Below are 16,028 nucleotides of genomic sequence, written 5' to 3'. Positions count from 1 at the left end.
CCGGGCGGAGCGGGGCGGGGAGGGGAGGGGGGGGGGGGGGGGGCGGAGGAGGGAGGGAGGGAGGGAGGCGGGAGGGGGGCGCTTGACAGCTCGGCCGCACTGCGCAGGCGCGGCCGGGTGGGTGTGTGGGGAGGGGGGAAGATGCGCGCACCGCGCATGCGCACAGGCTGCGCGCCCCCGTGGCTGAGGGGGGCGGCGGGGACGCGCTCCCCCCCTCCTCAAGTGCCTCAGCGCCTCTTTCCTCACTCACCCCCCTTGTGTTATTTTTATTATTTGCGTTTAGGCGTTATTTCTGTTTGTGTGATTGGGATGCGGGCATCCCCCCCCACGTCGAGTAAAGCAGTCCCTTCACGCAGGTTCTGCCCAAATCCAGCCCCACACCCCAAACCGACCCAAATCCACAAATATTAAGTCCGCCATCTGCCACCAGTGTGCTCAGCAGGCGAGCACAAAAATAATCAAATTATCTGCTTTCGCATAAACGCGGGTTGTTGTAGCAATTATGCTGGCCTTGCAGAAAACGGCTCATTTCCTCGCCGGAGAAATAAGATTTATTTTGTGCTCGTCTTCCTTTGTAACAACATTTGTTTGAGCTGTGCCACACATAATCGGATTTTACATTTTTTGCTTTTCAGCTCTGAGAGATGTAAACAGAGCTTTAGATTGCTGTTTTATATTTATTGCTGCATCCGTTCATCAAAGATTTCCAGAGTGGGTAAAGAAGGGAAGCACGTCTGTTCACCTGAGAGGAAAGGTGTCTGCTTACTAGGGCTAGGATCTTTTGATGAAGGAGATAAAAATTGACCAGCTGCTGCAGGTTTTATCTCCTTTAGATCAGCGCACTTCTCCTTTCACTAGCTGGCACTTGGATATTAACTTACATCAGAAAGAATAAGAAAATAATTTAAGTGATTCCAACGTTTAGAACAACAATGAAGACAAGTTTTATGCATATAATGGAACTGCATTTATATTTTTCCCTGGTTAGTTCAATTGGTTTGAACTTAAAAGTAGAATGCTGCTCCTCACACAGCTGTCTTTGAAGGGATGCAGAGAGCAGGCATCACTTTTATTCATCATTAAAAGTTATTACTTTTAAGAACTGACTTCATAACAACTGAGAGAGACACTCTTCAACTCATTTTACAGAGTAATTCTTCCTGCTATTGCCAACATATTTAAATATTTGTGCTTTAGGCAGCATGGCAGACACAACCACCGTCTTCCAAGGGCTTGTCCTTCCACGGACTCTCAGAAAAGGGGTGCCAAAGCCTGCTGTCCTTCCTTAGGCTTATGTCCACCCAGAACACATCACAAAACCAGACTCACGACTTTGGGAGAGCTTAATCTATAAATACTTGAACAAAAAGAATGTACTGAGTCCAAACACAGAGCAGTACTAGTATCATCTGAGGCAAATTTGCTGTGGAATTTCCTTTTGCACAAAGACCTGGGAGGGGAACAAGGCAAACCTGTTACACCAGCACGGGCAGGGAAACCTGTCCACGCTGAAAGAAGATAAAAAATGCTTAACTGGTTATAGAAAGATACAGGCCAGAAATGCAAGTTTTTATTTATGATGGAACATTAGAATCAACAATACCAAAATGTATGAAAATTTATTAAAATGTGTGGACAGAAGCTCAAGACAAAAACTAAATAAAAATGAATTCCAGATATTTCTGGAAGGAGACTCTCCCCTGTCTTTATTGTTTAGTCTGAAACTCTCCAAGACAGGGACTGCCACTTACATTATTACTTTCATTTGTACAGTGCCCAAAACAGCAGGGCCTGCAGCATGATTGGTCCCTAATTGCTAATGTAATTAACAATGATGGGAGCATTACGAGCCCTTTACGTTACAGCATGATGCTGGAGGGCTCAGCAGGTCCCAGGCTCAAAAGAATAGTTCAAAATAACACTTAGAAAATGGATTCTCTCTCTTCATTTCTGATTTACACAACCCAAATCAGAGCAGTACAGCACCTAGGGGGGGCTTTCCTCTCACCTTCAGTGAGAATAAGACCGTTCAGAGCTGTTGTCTAGATACAGGCCTATTCCTGTAAAATCTGTGCTTACCCCTCCTGTTATGATTTAGCATAGTCTCTGAACTGGATCCTAAGCAGAAGCAATTCTCTTTCTAAAACAGAACTTTATCTAAGAGACTCTAACCTTAATCGAAAGCAGCTAGATTAAATACCTTCTAAATCATTTAGCAGCCAAGCAATGTAAAACAAATCCCTAAACTGTAGTTCAGTTTAAATCCCTGCTCCCTAGGTCTAATCATGCAAAGCAAGGAAAATCACAGCTTGCAAAGTAGAAGCATTTCCAGCTTCCAGGACATAAGAGGAAAAGGACCCACCTTTCCCCCTTGGAGTCATCACCCCTGCAGCTGCTTCCCTTTTATTTTTTTATAATTCTGGCCGTATCAACCACATCCAAGACAAGTAATGTAGATGTTACTTATAACCTCTCATACACTGGGACCAAAACAGCACCCGGAAAGGAAGAGGACACACCTTTCCCTAAGGCCACCAGCATTACAGCTGTTTCCTTTCTGCTGTTGCAACACTATCCAGCTCATTCAGACACACAGCAGGGGACCTTGGTTCTCTTTACATGTCCTATCAGGGCCCAGAGGGGCCTGATTAGTACCTGATTAATGCCTGATAAACCTTAATGGTCATTCTCACCTGTGGCCTCCACCTCACACCCTCCACCCACAGAGGCAGGAGCCCTATTTGAGCTTTAGCCTGAGGCATTGTCCTCTGTTTGAGCTGGGTTATAGGGGTACTTGTTTTATGTTTGACTATAGCTGTTGATGTGCTTGGCTATAGACCACGTTGTTGTAGATACCCAACTCCCCTGAAGCATTGATCTCAGACCTGCCCGATCACTACAAATTTATCCAGGTATTGCTAGACTGTGTCTGACCTTAGTTACCATCACCTGAAATACTCATTTCTGAATTCACTATCTGAACTATAGGTTAACATCTCAATCCAATTTTATCTATGCCTCATTGTTACAAGCTTTTTTGATGACCTGAGCTCTCAGCTGCTGTCCCTAGGCTTGTCTTGCTTGAGAACTGAGGGACTGTACGTAGTATGGTGAGGCCCCTGCCCTGTTGGCTGCATTATTATGCTCTGTAGTTTTGAGGGAACAGTGAGCCCTTGCTGCTGCATGACATGCCCTTATCTTCAAGAGGGGTTTGGATAATGCTCTCGGCAGTGTTTTAACTTTTGGCTGGACCTGAAGTGGTCAGGCAGTTGGACTCTACCTTTGTAGGTCACTTCCAACTGCTCTATCCCATTCATTTTATGACAAGGGTATATTGATAGGGATGTAAATGTAAGTATAAAATCTTAAAACATATATTCTTTTAAAAACGCCTAGCCAAATAGAGTAAACATCACAAATTCCAACTTGCAGTTCACTCAGTCTAAGTTAGCTGCAACTTAGCCACTACAATATTCCGATAGCTGGTAGAGAGTTACAAGGAAAACAAATCAAGCTTCTGATAATTTCCAGTCTGTGGCATAAAAATCCCTGCTTGTTCTTAGGAAGCACCTTCAGACTAGAAGAGGCTCCTCAGCAGAGCAAGGCATAAAGTCTCTGCTGCGGTTGCAAGCAACCATTTCTCATGAGTCTGTTGTCTCTGGGTTTCCCAGGGTGGTCTGTGCACAGAAACTATGATTACGTTATTAAAACATTCCGAGAAAATATCTGGACCAGAACTATCTTTTTGAAATAAACTCTGACCATGGTCACGTAGGCTTCCTACAGGGATGTGGGCTCCGAGGCCTGGTGCTGAGGGGACATCTAGTGGCACGGCCCGGGGACTAGCTAGGGAAAGAATCTGCCTGAAAAACACAGGGGGTGTGTGTATATGTGTGTCTGCTGTTCATGCTTCCAGGTGTTTTCAGGTATTTTTCTGGTATCAGTCCAGGTTTCTTTGGTTGATGTCGAGGTTTCTGTGTTTATTCTATTACCTAAGAGTATCCAAGAAAACAGGGGAAACGAAACTGTAAGAAATAACCTGTACAGTAAGACCTGAATCACGTCTGACCAAGGATGAGCCATCCTACCCAACGTTGCTGTTGTAAAGGTGAGGATTTTTCTCGACCTATTCACCTCATGCTTCGCTGCTCACCTGTCCCAGCCCAGCTGTTTGCCTGGCTCTGGGTGACGGGTGTTGTGCAGCTCCTGCCTCGTACACAAAAAGGGAAAATGAAAACATGCGAGTTATGAGGTAGCAGAACACTGAAAAATTACATTTATTTGCATTGATGGCTTCCATAATGTAGATATATTGTGTAGCCTTTCAAAAAGGGGTTTAGCAGTGGGTTAGCCACTTAAATCACCCCTATTTATGTTGTGTTACTCTGAGCAAGAGATGTTTATGTTGTGTTACTTTGAACAAGAGACGTTTATGTTGTGTTACACTTCTTGTGCTGCCCTGGTGAGGGAATTCACAGAAGCCATGCCCCAGCTGTGTGAAATTTTATTTTCAAGTGGAACTACGATTCTAAACGGCTTTCAAACAGCTCAGAAGCATTCCAAACCACCTCAGTATGAAAGTCGAAAGCCCCGTGTTTTATTTTAGGGCCGTTTTGCTGAGATATTCAGCCAAAACTCCAACGCATCGCTTAACAAACCGGGCAGGGCACCTCTGAGGGAGGGAGGGGGGGGCGGGAAAACGTGAGGCGAGCGGGTGGGGCCGGGCCCTGACAGAGAAGGGGCGTGGCCGTGCTGGAGGGGGCGTGGCTTTGGCGGGGAGGGGGCGTGTCCCGCGCTGCCCCCGGAAGCGGCGCTGAGGAGGATGCTGACGCTGGCCTGAAGATGGCGGCCCGCGGCGCCGGGGCCGCGCCGGGCTGGGCTGCGTTGGGGCTGCGGCTGGGGCTGGCGCTGCTGTGCGCGGGCTCGGCGGCTGCCCGCGTCCATCACCTCACCCTCAGGGTAAGGCCCGTGCCGCCTGAGGGGAGCGGGAGGGAGCCGGGAGCTGGCGGGGAGCCCCCGGGCCTAGTCCCGGGGCCTGCCCCTCGTCCCCTCAGGGCCGCTGCTGCCCCTCGGGCTGAGGGGAGCCCGGGGCTGGGAGGGGGCTGAGGGGGCGCTGCGTGGCCGGGGGCTTCGCAGCGTAGGGCTGGGGGTTGGTTTCAGTGCCGGTTTGGCACAGCAGAGCGAACGGCGTCGGGTTTTGCCTATAAAAATACCCAAAGGAGTTAATAAAGTGTAAAAAGAGCGGGATCGGCACTGCTGCAGCAGGGTAGGGAGAGTGCCAAGGCCTTGCAGGAGTTCCCCTCCAACCGCTGGGATGCGGGGATGCTTTCCTGTCTCAGCTGTAGGGGGTTTCCAGTCCGTACAGCTGTCTGATGCACAACCGAGTGAACGTTGTTCTGCCCCAGGAAAAGCTAACCTTTCTCAGAAACAACTAACTAGGAAATTTTGCTGATTACTTTATTGTTTCAAAGAATTTTTGACCAGCGCTTGAATGCTGGAAGAGTTTCTCCCAGGGTAGCGCTTTCTATGCTTACATTGTAAACTTTTGGTCTGGCTTCAAGCAAACATCCTCAGCACCCAACACCACAGTTCCCAGATCCTTTCACAGCATTTCTGAAGTCCCAAAGTGTTTGCACCCTTCTTACAATGGCTTCAGTTTTGTAGGTATTGCGTGGGTTGCAGCGCTGAGCTGCCACGCACTGCGGGAAGCAGATGTCCTGTCGTGCCTTCACACACCTGTATAAACAGGAGCTTCATTGTTAGAGTGCAGCCTCTTCACCTGCTGCTTTACAGCGTTTATGTAAACACCAGGTTCCGACAGCGGTACCCTTTCATAATGAAACCTCCCTTCTGGTGTCGCTGCCGCTGGCTCCTTGCTGGTGGCAGTGTGTGTTTTGAGGCTGTGCCAAGCTGAAGGCCACGGCTCTGAGCGAGTGCTGGGTATGAGGCCTGTGCAAACAGCCTGTTGTTGCTTACGTTGGAAAAGCCTCATTCTGTCTTCGTAGTTAACGTCCGGAAGTGAAACTTCTGATGTCAGAAAAGCGAGTCGCAATCAGCACGTCTTGCAGCTATGAAAAGAGCTTTTTCCCTTTATAGAAACAAAATGATTTTTTTCTGAGGTAGAAAATGGATTTGTTTGACCCATACTGTTAGAATAACCTCATCTAATGAAGGCTCTTCCTTACTAGCACTTATTGGCTTCATTAAAATAATGTGGTGTGTTAAAAACGAACAAACAAAAAATGCTTTTTTCAAGCATAAGAGAACTGCTGGAAACAATTTTCAGAGGTTTCCAAAAGTGGGTGGCAATTAGCATGTTTCTGTTTACCAAAAACATGGTAAGCGGGGCATGTGCTGTGGGTTTGGGGTTTTTTGGTCTTAACATTTGAATACTGTAATACCGACTGCTTCCGAGAATGAGGAAGTTTGTCCAGATGAGACCTTTGTCAGGTACACAACTAAGTTTAATGCTGGTGAGTAGCTGAAATTAGATGTTTCCAGTAAATTATCAAGAGGAACCATCCAACTGAGGATGCTGTGTAGCAGTTTGTCGTGTTACTTTTAATAAAGTGAGATTGCTCTGTAATGCACTGGCTTCCAAAAGGGAAGTAGAACCCCTCCTGTTTTATGACAGTGTCAAGATTGTGATGTCATGTTATTTTTTTTATTTGGAAGATGTTATTTTTCAGTGGTTGTTTCTGTCCGTAAATCCCTCTGGCCTTTTTATGGTGGTAAGTCTTGGATTTCAATTGCACAAGTTGAAAAACCCTTTCAAAGCAACTCATACTGATAGCATCATCCCAGTTAGATTTGGGTTAAAATGTTAAATATGTCTTTACCCATTCTGTAGGATCTCGGATGCCACTTTTATTTAGTTGTACTCAAATGGTGCAGGATTGACTTTAATCTGAGAGGGAAAGATTTGTATGGAAAGCAGCTGACAACTTAATCTGTTGGTACAACTGTAACCTGTTACTAATAAGGCCCAGGTCGTCCCCTCTTGAAGGGGCATGTTTAGGTGTTGAAGGCATCCTATACAAATTAAAAGCCCGTGCATGCTAACAGCTCAGATGCTTAAGTATTCATTTGTGCTGGTTTAGATCTTTGTTCTAAACACACGATCAAATATTTCTGCAGTTGAGTGGATAAAAGTAAAAGCCAGATATATCCAACCCGTTAAACCTCTCGTGAGAGGTGAGACGACTGTCAGTTAGCCAGCATCTTCAAGCTGTTGATACGCCAAGCAATAGATGCTCATGGGGAGTGTGCTGCTGCTTGTCAGGATCGTGTAAAGCTGAAGGATTTGTGAACTAAATCCGTAAACTCTAAGCACCCAAAGCTGATATAAAACCAGGGAGGAAAGTGTGTGGTATGTACTGTTTGTTCATGGGGAGCACGCTGGGGAACCGATGAAGCAAATGATGAAATTGAACTGAAATTGTGTAGTGTTTGCAGGAATTCTGAATGGTGTCCATGTCTCCACTTGTATTTACAACATACAGAACGCCTTGTGGCTGGGTGACGCTTTGTTTCTCTCCTTGCTGCCCACACAATTCTGTCCAGAAGTGCTTAATACCACACCAGGTGTATATCTAAAAAGCTAGTATTAGTCCTCTATTCTGACTGAGAAATTACGTGTAAAGCATTGTTAAATGACCCACGTGGACTCTTGTTTCAAGCGTCCAAGTGCCTAGAATGCAAAGATGGCACCACTTTAATACTCTGTTAAACAAAGCATCTGCTGTAAGCCATGTCACTAACTTTGTTTTTTTCCTCTTCTGAGCATTAAGGGAACCATCTGGTTATTTGTCAGGTTAGCTTGATTCTCTTAGGGTGATCTCTTAGTACGGCTAAATTACAGGTCAGCTGTGCCAGGCTTTGTGTCCTGCTCTTACAGTGGCATTTGTATAAGGAATGTTTTATGCAGATAGCAAAATTGGGGATCAAGGGAAAGAGACAACTTACTTATTTGTTCAGTTCATAGCTCAGTGCCTCATCCAGAAGAGTCTGATGGCCTTTAGCAGTTGACTTCTCTGCTTCAAGTATTCTGAAATCTGATTATCTTTTTCTAGGCATAGCAGGAGGAGGAAATAACTTATTTTCAGTGATCACTTGTAAAAGTGCTTTAAACTAGGTTTTAAATGTGCTTTTTAATCTTTGTTGCTCTGTTCTTATTTTTCTTCCATTTAACGATCCTGTAGGATTGAGGGTCCAGTTGCGTACCAGGCTGGATGGGGCTTTGAGCAACCTGACCTAGTGGAGGTGCCCCAGCCCATGGCAGGGGGTTGGAATTGGATGATCTTTAAGGTCCCTTCCAACCCAACCCATTGTGTGTTTCTGTACCTACTTATTGATCTCAGAATGCAAAGTACCAGGAATGTGACCTTTCCTTGTCTGATGTGGCAGCTGTGTGTAATTTTTACTTATTTTCAGATCAGGTCCTTCAAACCTAAAAAAAAAAAAAAAAAAAAAAAGAAAAAGCCAAGTATACTTGAACTTTAATAAGCTGGGCAAGGCATGAGCAGGTATGAATTTCTAGTTTCCTTGCCAGTCTGAGAGGAGGCAAATTATTCTGCAAGTAAGCCTGTGGGCAGGGGAGAGGATTAGAGATTGGGATTTCTGTTAGAGAAACTAACCCTAGTGGTTCTGTTGGACCCCACCTATCTATATTCAGTGCTTACCCTACCTGTAAGACTCAAGGCCTTGAGTTTTACCAGGACCATTATTAAAAATCGTTTGGAAGAAGGAGGCTATGTAAGAAATGTTCTCATCTGCGCTGTGCAGATAGCTTTGCAGTGTGTTAGGTGTTTGACTGCCAAGCGGTGACCCTGCCTAACACAGAAGGTCTGATAGGACAATAATGTGGTGTGATACTTGCTAAACACATGGCCCAAACCCAGCTCTCAGTTAGGTAAGAGTATTACAGTCGACTAATTCCTCTTCAGTCTGTTGCAATGACAGTGGCTAGGGTTCAAACAAGAGTTTTCTTCATTCATCTCCAGTCTTTTTTTTCTTTTTTGGTAGCAATAGTTTGCTTAATCGGTGATGCCAGCAATTTAATGTCCTCCAGACTTTTTTCTTGCAGCATTCTCAGGAGTAGAGTCAAATAATCAGCAATGACACATTTGTTTGAAGTTCAAGTCTAAGTTGCTGTAAGAGTTGATTGGTTGTATCTGAAGGTATCCTAAAGAGATTTGCTCTTGGTATGATCAGACAGATGTTTTGCATGAATACTTAAGTGTCAATCTTGGTCACCCTACTTCCTCTGTAATTGCTCGGGCAGGTGGCTGCGTGTTGTGGTGTAATCCAGCCAAAACCAGGACCCGTGTATGGGGTTGGTAACCTGTCTTTTCTTTCTTGTAGGATGATGTGAGGCAGAAAGTGCACCTGAATACCTTTGGCTTCTTCAAGGATGGTTTCATGAAAGTCAATGTCAGCAACCTTTCATTGAAGCCGCCAGTGAGTGCTGCTAAGGGCACAGAAGTAAGTCACTTTGAGTCCAATCACTGCCTTAAGCTTTCTGTCAAGTTGCCCCCTGCACTGGATGTTTGAACTTGTGTGAGGTGTCAGACTGTAACTGGTGGTGCTGTTTGCTGTGCTCCCCATTGCGAGCAACCTGTAAGGATATGTATACGTTATGAAACTTAGCTTCAAGTGCTGTCTGTTCTGCTTTAAGGTCAAATTTTAACTCGTCACGTCCTCGACTGAACCTGTGTGTCCATATATGTATTTTATGAACAGAATAGCTCAGTAGGAAGGGACCTACAAAGACCATCAGGTCCAACTGCCTGACCGTTTCAGGGCAAATCAAAAGTTAAAGCATATTGTTAAGGGCATTATCTAAATGCCTCTTGAGTGTTGACAGGCATGGGGGCATCAACCACCTCTCTAGGAAGCTTGTTCCAGTGTGTGACCATGCTCATAGCAAAGGAATTTTCCCTGATGTCCAGTCTGAACATCCTACAGTGCAGCTTTGTGCCATTCCCATACATGCTAAAGTACAAACTGTGGGTATATATCGATTCTTGATTGAACAGAGGTTTCCTAAACAGTCCTCTGAGCTGAGACTTTTCGTATCGTTGTCCTGTTATATTTGAATACACTGTGTAATCATATTATCAGTAGATTCTCAGTACAGTGACCACATCCAGATTTTTAGAGAACTTTCACCTTATGTAGTACATAATGTTATGTTAATGATTTTAGTAGAGATATGGAAATACCTGGGTAGAAAACAGATGTGTTCTGACTTCACTGCGTACTTCTATCTTATTACAAAACATGTTACATCTTTTCCTCATGCAAAATTTTCTGGAAAAGTACTGTAGCAAGTTGAAAGGGAGCAATGCCAGAAGGCACTCTCGTTTGAGTTTGAGTCCGTATATATTACATTCTTAGTAGGTATGGATGAAGCAGCAAGTCTATTATACTTGAATTATTTTCTGTCTAAACAGGTAATGAGAAAAATTCTGTCTTAAACATAGGTTAATTTGAGAGCAGTGTCTTTGACTCATTCCATGGTGGCTTGGCTTCTCATCCTGGGGGGCTGAGCTGTTGTAATTTGACAGATTCTTCTTAATTGTCTCATAGGTGGGGTTCAGTTTGGATCGAACAAGGAACGATGGCTTCTCCACTTACCTGGTAAGAGATGTGGATGCTGGCCTAAAAATAGTAGCCTCTACATGGGAGAGAGCATACCCATTTCTTATAAACAGGAGGATGCTTCAAAAATGTTTTTGATTTCCTTCCCAGGATGAAGAATTGGATTACTGTATTCTGAGAAAGAAACCAGAGCAAGATGTGTCTATTGTAATCTTACTTCTGGACTTCACAAATGAAGTGTGAGTAAATGGTGTACTTTGCATTCTTGGGTTGCTTTGCTAGTTGAAGTCAATGTAACATTTGATACTTCTTGAAGGGCTTGGAAAGCTGTAGTGCATGTAGCTGTATTCTCAGTGGGTCACGTGAAAGTTGGGAATGAAAGAAATTTTGAGGTATAAAGTGATAGGTATTTTTGAGGTATAAAGAATTTTTTCTGTGTGTTGAAGGGGTTAGGGGATGTGACTTGTTTCTTTGGTGTAGGTTTTTCTTGCATTTTAATAAGGTGATTGTCTTTTACTGGTCACGTGTAGACTATGCAAGCCACTTTAAGAATGTTGATTGGCTTTTCTTTTGTATAAAAATCTTATTTAGTGTGAAAGTACGGTTCTCTGCAGAAGCTTCTTCTCTGTTACCTAAAATTTCATTCGTGTCTGAGGAAAATGCTACTGCCACGATTACCAAGCCAACAAAAACGTCAGAACAAAATGCTGATTCTGGTACAAGTCTGGAAGAGACTGAACAAAATACAGATGGCAAAGGTAAGTCTGCTCAACCTGATCTATGTGTGCTGTCACTGCTAGTTTCTGGTTGATGTGCACCCAGCAGCGTGTTGTGGTCACATTCCAGGATCCCCTTGGGCTAGAATTTGACAGTTGTGTAAACCTGCCCATTCTTTGGGCTACTCTTTGGACTGAAGTCTCTCCTGCTCAGTGATGTGCATTATATCCCCTGGAGGCTTAGCGTGACTGTTAGAGACCTACAGTATCTGTGAGGAGGGGCGGGACTATCTGCACTAAAAGATTTTAAACACTTGTGGCCAGTGTGGTCCATTACTGACAGTAGGGCTGCTTTGATTCAGAAACTGCATTGAAGATGCCCACGTGTCCTTTCCAGACCTTATTTTTATGAGATGATGATCTTCCTTATCTGAGAGGTTAAAATCTAGTCTGTCACTTGGAAGTTAAGGGGATGGAGAGGCAGCTATACCAGTAATCTTTCTGGCAAGGATACATCTTTGTCTGGCTTCCAGACCAGCAGATGAAACAATTTGACAGTCTCTGCCCTTATGGAATTAGGTCTAAACAGTTTGTTATCTCTTCCTGGAAGAGTTCCTAAATGTAGCAGACTGATCTGTAGTAGATGGAGTCTGTCTTGTTGTGTAGTGTGCATGATCTTTGATATAGGTGAAAATGGTGTCTTTATTTTGCACAGCTGTTTTAACAAGTCAAGAGCTGAAGCTGGATGGCACTGAAGATAATTTGTCTGACAGCTCTAGCTTTGCTTTTCTTGCAGTAGTGTTGTGAACATTGACAGTGTGCTGACACACGGAAGCCAAAAGCAAAGCTTAAGTCTTAAAACTTTTACTCTCTGGTAGGATGGAATGACTGTATGTCTGGAAAGCTTCATACAGGGTCTGTTGAAGTGAGTGGAGTGAAACTGTGAACTTCACATGCTGCTCTGTAGAAGTCTCCTGCCAGTTTAAATTTCTCCAGAACAGATCTTTACTTGGCAGGTTGTTTTTTTTTTTAAAAATCGTGACCTTGCCTAATAAGGAGTTGAGAACCTTTTCCTTCCCCAAAACAAGTTAGTTTTTTTGTAAGTTTGTCAGGCCTAATGTGTACGTTGAGGCTAATCAGTGATAACATTAAACTCACATAGTTGTAGAGTGTAGGAAACAAAGCTGTAGCCTGAATCCAGTATATGCCATCTGCCTCCTGCATCCCTGTAGCTGAAGGGGGTGGAAAGTTTCTTTGGGCAGGGTTTTGTGGAAGGTGTAGTAGTAGGGAAGCCTGCCTTAACATTTAAGGATGCATCCAGAATGAATGGTAATGGAGGGAAGAGTCCTCGGCAAGTAAGGAGGGGTTGGGGAAGAATCTCTGATGATCATCTTGAAAACTGTCATGCAGATGAGTGTAGGAATATTTGAGTAAGGTATTGGCAATGTGTAAAAGGTGGTAGTTTGTGAGGCTGTCTAAATGCAAACACTCTAAATGTACCATTAATACTTTTATCTCTAGATAAGAAGTCCCAACGAAGTACAACAACCTCTCAGGTAAGAATCTGCTGTTCTCATTCAGAAAAAAAATGGCAAAACATTACAATATAAGTATAGCCAGAAGGTTGAAAGGAGTATTCTGTTGCTCTCAGCTTCCACTATAAATGTACATGATGCAGTTCTGTTTGTCTGGGTGATGTAACCAGATGTAGTAGGTACCTGCCTAGAAATCCGTGTCTATTTTCCTTTTCCCAGAGCATAATAGAACAACAGCATCATGTTCGCAACGATGGAGGAACTTTCTCATTTCAGGTAGGGCTTCTGCCATTGCCTAGTCTTAATGTGTATAGATGGTTCCTTTGACGTAGTACTTCGTGAAAAGTCTGCTGCTCCTTATTGTAGTGCCTGTTTCCTCGGTACAGAGCCTCTTTAGTAGCTTTGTAAGTTTGAGATGGACTCTTGTTGAAAGAAACGCCAGAAAGCTCATCTTTCATAAAGTGTGGGGACTGATTTTAAACTCCTTGCAGCTCACCTAATATGATAGTCTGTGAGCCTTGGCATATCCAAGTATTTGGTCTGTTAAAGCCTTAACATTTACTGGGATTTGGCTAGTGCATGCAGATTTCTAACAACAAATAGCTGTGACCTGTCTGATGATTCACTTAAGGGACAGCTGCTCTGCATGAAACCAGATGAATGCTTTGTTGCAGTACACTGATTCATTTGTCATTGTTGGTTACTATAAAACAAGCATATTTTAGATCGTAATGTGAAACAGAGCAAATTTGCATAGCTGTGAAAATTTGTGTGGTTGTGGTGAGAACAGAACATCTTATGCATTAAGGCAAGCATGATCAAAATTCTGTGCTTCACCATGTTAAATAGAGGACACTTCCTGTTATTTTTTGTGTCGAACTGACTTAAACGCTGATGCCCAAATGTCCTGGGTTTCTAGAGTGCACAGCAATAGTGATTCTGTATCTGGAATGCTGTTGAAACTTGCAGATGAACAGGTACATGTATCCTCAGAACAGTATGTTTGCAGAAAGGAACCAACTGAACCAAAATGACTTTTCTGGCCCCAGGAGAGATGGCTTCTTAACAATGCAACCCTGTTGTGAATGAGAAGAATGCTGACTTTCCTATTCTTTGTTTTCAGTTTTTTTTTAACATCAGCTCTGATAACCAAGAAGGTCTCTACAGCCTGTATTTCCACAAATGCGTTGGCGAAAAGGGGCAGCCTAATACTGATAAGCAGCTATTTAGTCTTGATGTGAGTATAGCTTCTAAAGTATAATTAACTCATTCACTTAGAATTGAAAGCTGTATACTTTAGTCTAGCTTGTATACCAAGCACATGCGGTACGTGAGTGTCTGTCTGGGGTGGGAAGTGATTCAGAGCTGTGCGTTTAATCTCTGTAGTGGCGTTTCTGAAGGCAGCAACTACAGTAAGAAGAATTAAAGTACTACTTTTAGAGAAATGTTTGAAAATCTGAAGACTGCATGTGGGATTGGTTGAGTGTACACAGTTGTGACTAGATGCTGTAATGAGATGAGCTAGAACAGCTGTTTGTGTTATGTTAGTCCCCAAAATCGTATTTTTTTTTCTCTAAACAGTTACAGATATTAAGGCTGTTGCTGCAATCTAAATTGTTGGTATTTGTGAATTTGTTGTTTTGCTTTTAATGGCCTAAATCAGGATGCATTTTTACACTGTTTGGTGAACACCCTTAAGGGTAATATTTCATCGCACATGTCCTATCTCTTTTATCATTCAAGGGTTCAATCCTATGCAGTCTCGAGCCAGAGATTATTAGAACAGCATGGGCTTTCCATTTTTTTCCCTTTCTTGTGCTTATACTGCCTTCCATGCTGCTGTAATGACTTCAATGTAGTCTGTTCTGTAATGAATCCTCTCATTGACTAAGGTAACTGTCCGGTCAGGCCCCTGAACTGCTTGTTAATGTGGCTGTGCTGATGCTACAGCAGGGGAACATGAAGGTGATAGACCTTAGTAGCCCTAATTTCACTCGGACTAAACTGCTTTAAATCTGCTTCTAACGTTGTTTAGAAAGCCAAGTCTTTTAATTGCAATTTGTTCATTTGACCCCCTGAAGAAGTTGGAAAGAGAAGAAAACCTGGGTAACTAGCCTACCTAGTTGTATCCAGAGAAGCACGATATTTTCAGTGTTGCAAATTAGTCTTGGTGAATTATTTTAATGAAGTCCTAGCACACATAAGCAAGCCTTTTTGGGATATAAATAAGATGTTAAAGCTTATGTTTTTTCAGTCACGAGGTGATAGACTTGCAGCAAGGTACGTCCTTTCTCTTGGCACCTGAAGAAATCCACTGTAGCAAACCTAAAAGTTCTTGCAGCTAGGTATCACTCTCTGCTCACCTGAAATTAGGACTGTGCTAAAAACCCTGCTTGTTCACACAAAGTTGTGTAGATACTGTTACTGAATTAAATGTGAAATTTGGTGGATAGAGCAATTGTTCTTTGGGAAAATTACTTCCTTTCTGAATAACGTTGCATAACTGAAGCACCAGAAGGGACTGCCTGTCCTTTTCTGCTTTTCAAGGAAATTACAGATGCAATTTGAAAAATATCTTGAGATGCTTGAAGATGAAGAGCTGATTTTATTTTTTTTTTTTGTTGTCTCATAAGTTAGCACTTCAGAAAGGCTAATTTTAAACGAATGTATCTGTTTGAGTTAGCAATTAAAGTTCACAATGCTTTAGCCAAATCTGTTTTCAATTGTACGCATAACACACCTTTAATATTCAGATAGAAATTACGGAAAAGAATCCTGAAAGCTACCTCTCAGCGGGTGAGATTCCACTGCCAAAACTTTACATTTCCATGGCACTCTTCTTTTTCCTGTCTGGGACTGTGTGGATCCACATACTTCGTAAACGCAGGTAAGCAAGCTAATGCTGCGTCAGTGACAAATACGGACCTACCTTGTTTAATTTTATTCCTCCTCTTACTATGCCCAATTCAGATGTAATCACTTAGAATTCTAAATCTTGCTCAATGCTGTGTACCTAATACAGCTTCTAGATGCAACAGTTACTTTAATCGGTGACGTTGTAGGAGACCATTGTTCAAAAGTTATCAAGTCTTATGTTAGGTTATGCATGCAGTGTGCATATTTTAATATATTGTGCCAAAAAATACACAGGAAATTCCTGTAGTGGACAACAGAG

At 43.2% G+C, this 16,028-nt stretch overlaps 1 protein-coding gene across 2 annotated transcripts in view; it reads left to right on the top strand.

Moving 5' to 3' along the window:
- Positions 1-4,826: 4,826 nt before the first annotated feature.
- The window catches only part of GPR107 (G protein-coupled receptor 107), a gene marked incomplete at its 3' end in the record, with an annotated part of 37,876 nt that continues 26,674 nt past the window's right edge, over positions 4,827-16,028 (top strand). For both annotated transcript variants that reach the window (XM_084299048.1, XM_084299049.1), the window contains exons 1-9: positions 4,827-4,959; positions 9,364-9,483; positions 10,591-10,641; positions 10,753-10,841; positions 11,194-11,360; positions 12,840-12,874; positions 13,073-13,129; positions 13,977-14,090; positions 15,607-15,740. In XM_084299048.1, the coding sequence (XP_084155174.1) occupies positions 4,843-4,959; positions 9,364-9,483; positions 10,591-10,641; positions 10,753-10,841; positions 11,194-11,360; positions 12,840-12,874; positions 13,073-13,129; positions 13,977-14,090; positions 15,607-15,740 (884 nt within the window). In that variant the 5' untranslated portion in view covers positions 4,827-4,842. The remainder of the gene's footprint in view (positions 4,960-9,363; positions 9,484-10,590; positions 10,642-10,752; positions 10,842-11,193; positions 11,361-12,839; positions 12,875-13,072; positions 13,130-13,976; positions 14,091-15,606; positions 15,741-16,028) is intronic.

Source organism: Netta rufina, assembly GCF_964035555.1.
Source record: "Netta rufina genome assembly, chromosome: 20".
Taxonomy (NCBI): Eukaryota; Metazoa; Chordata; class Aves; order Anseriformes; family Anatidae; genus Netta; species Netta rufina.
Note: the sequence above shows the minus strand (reverse complement) of the source record. Positions and strands in the feature narration are given on the sequence as shown.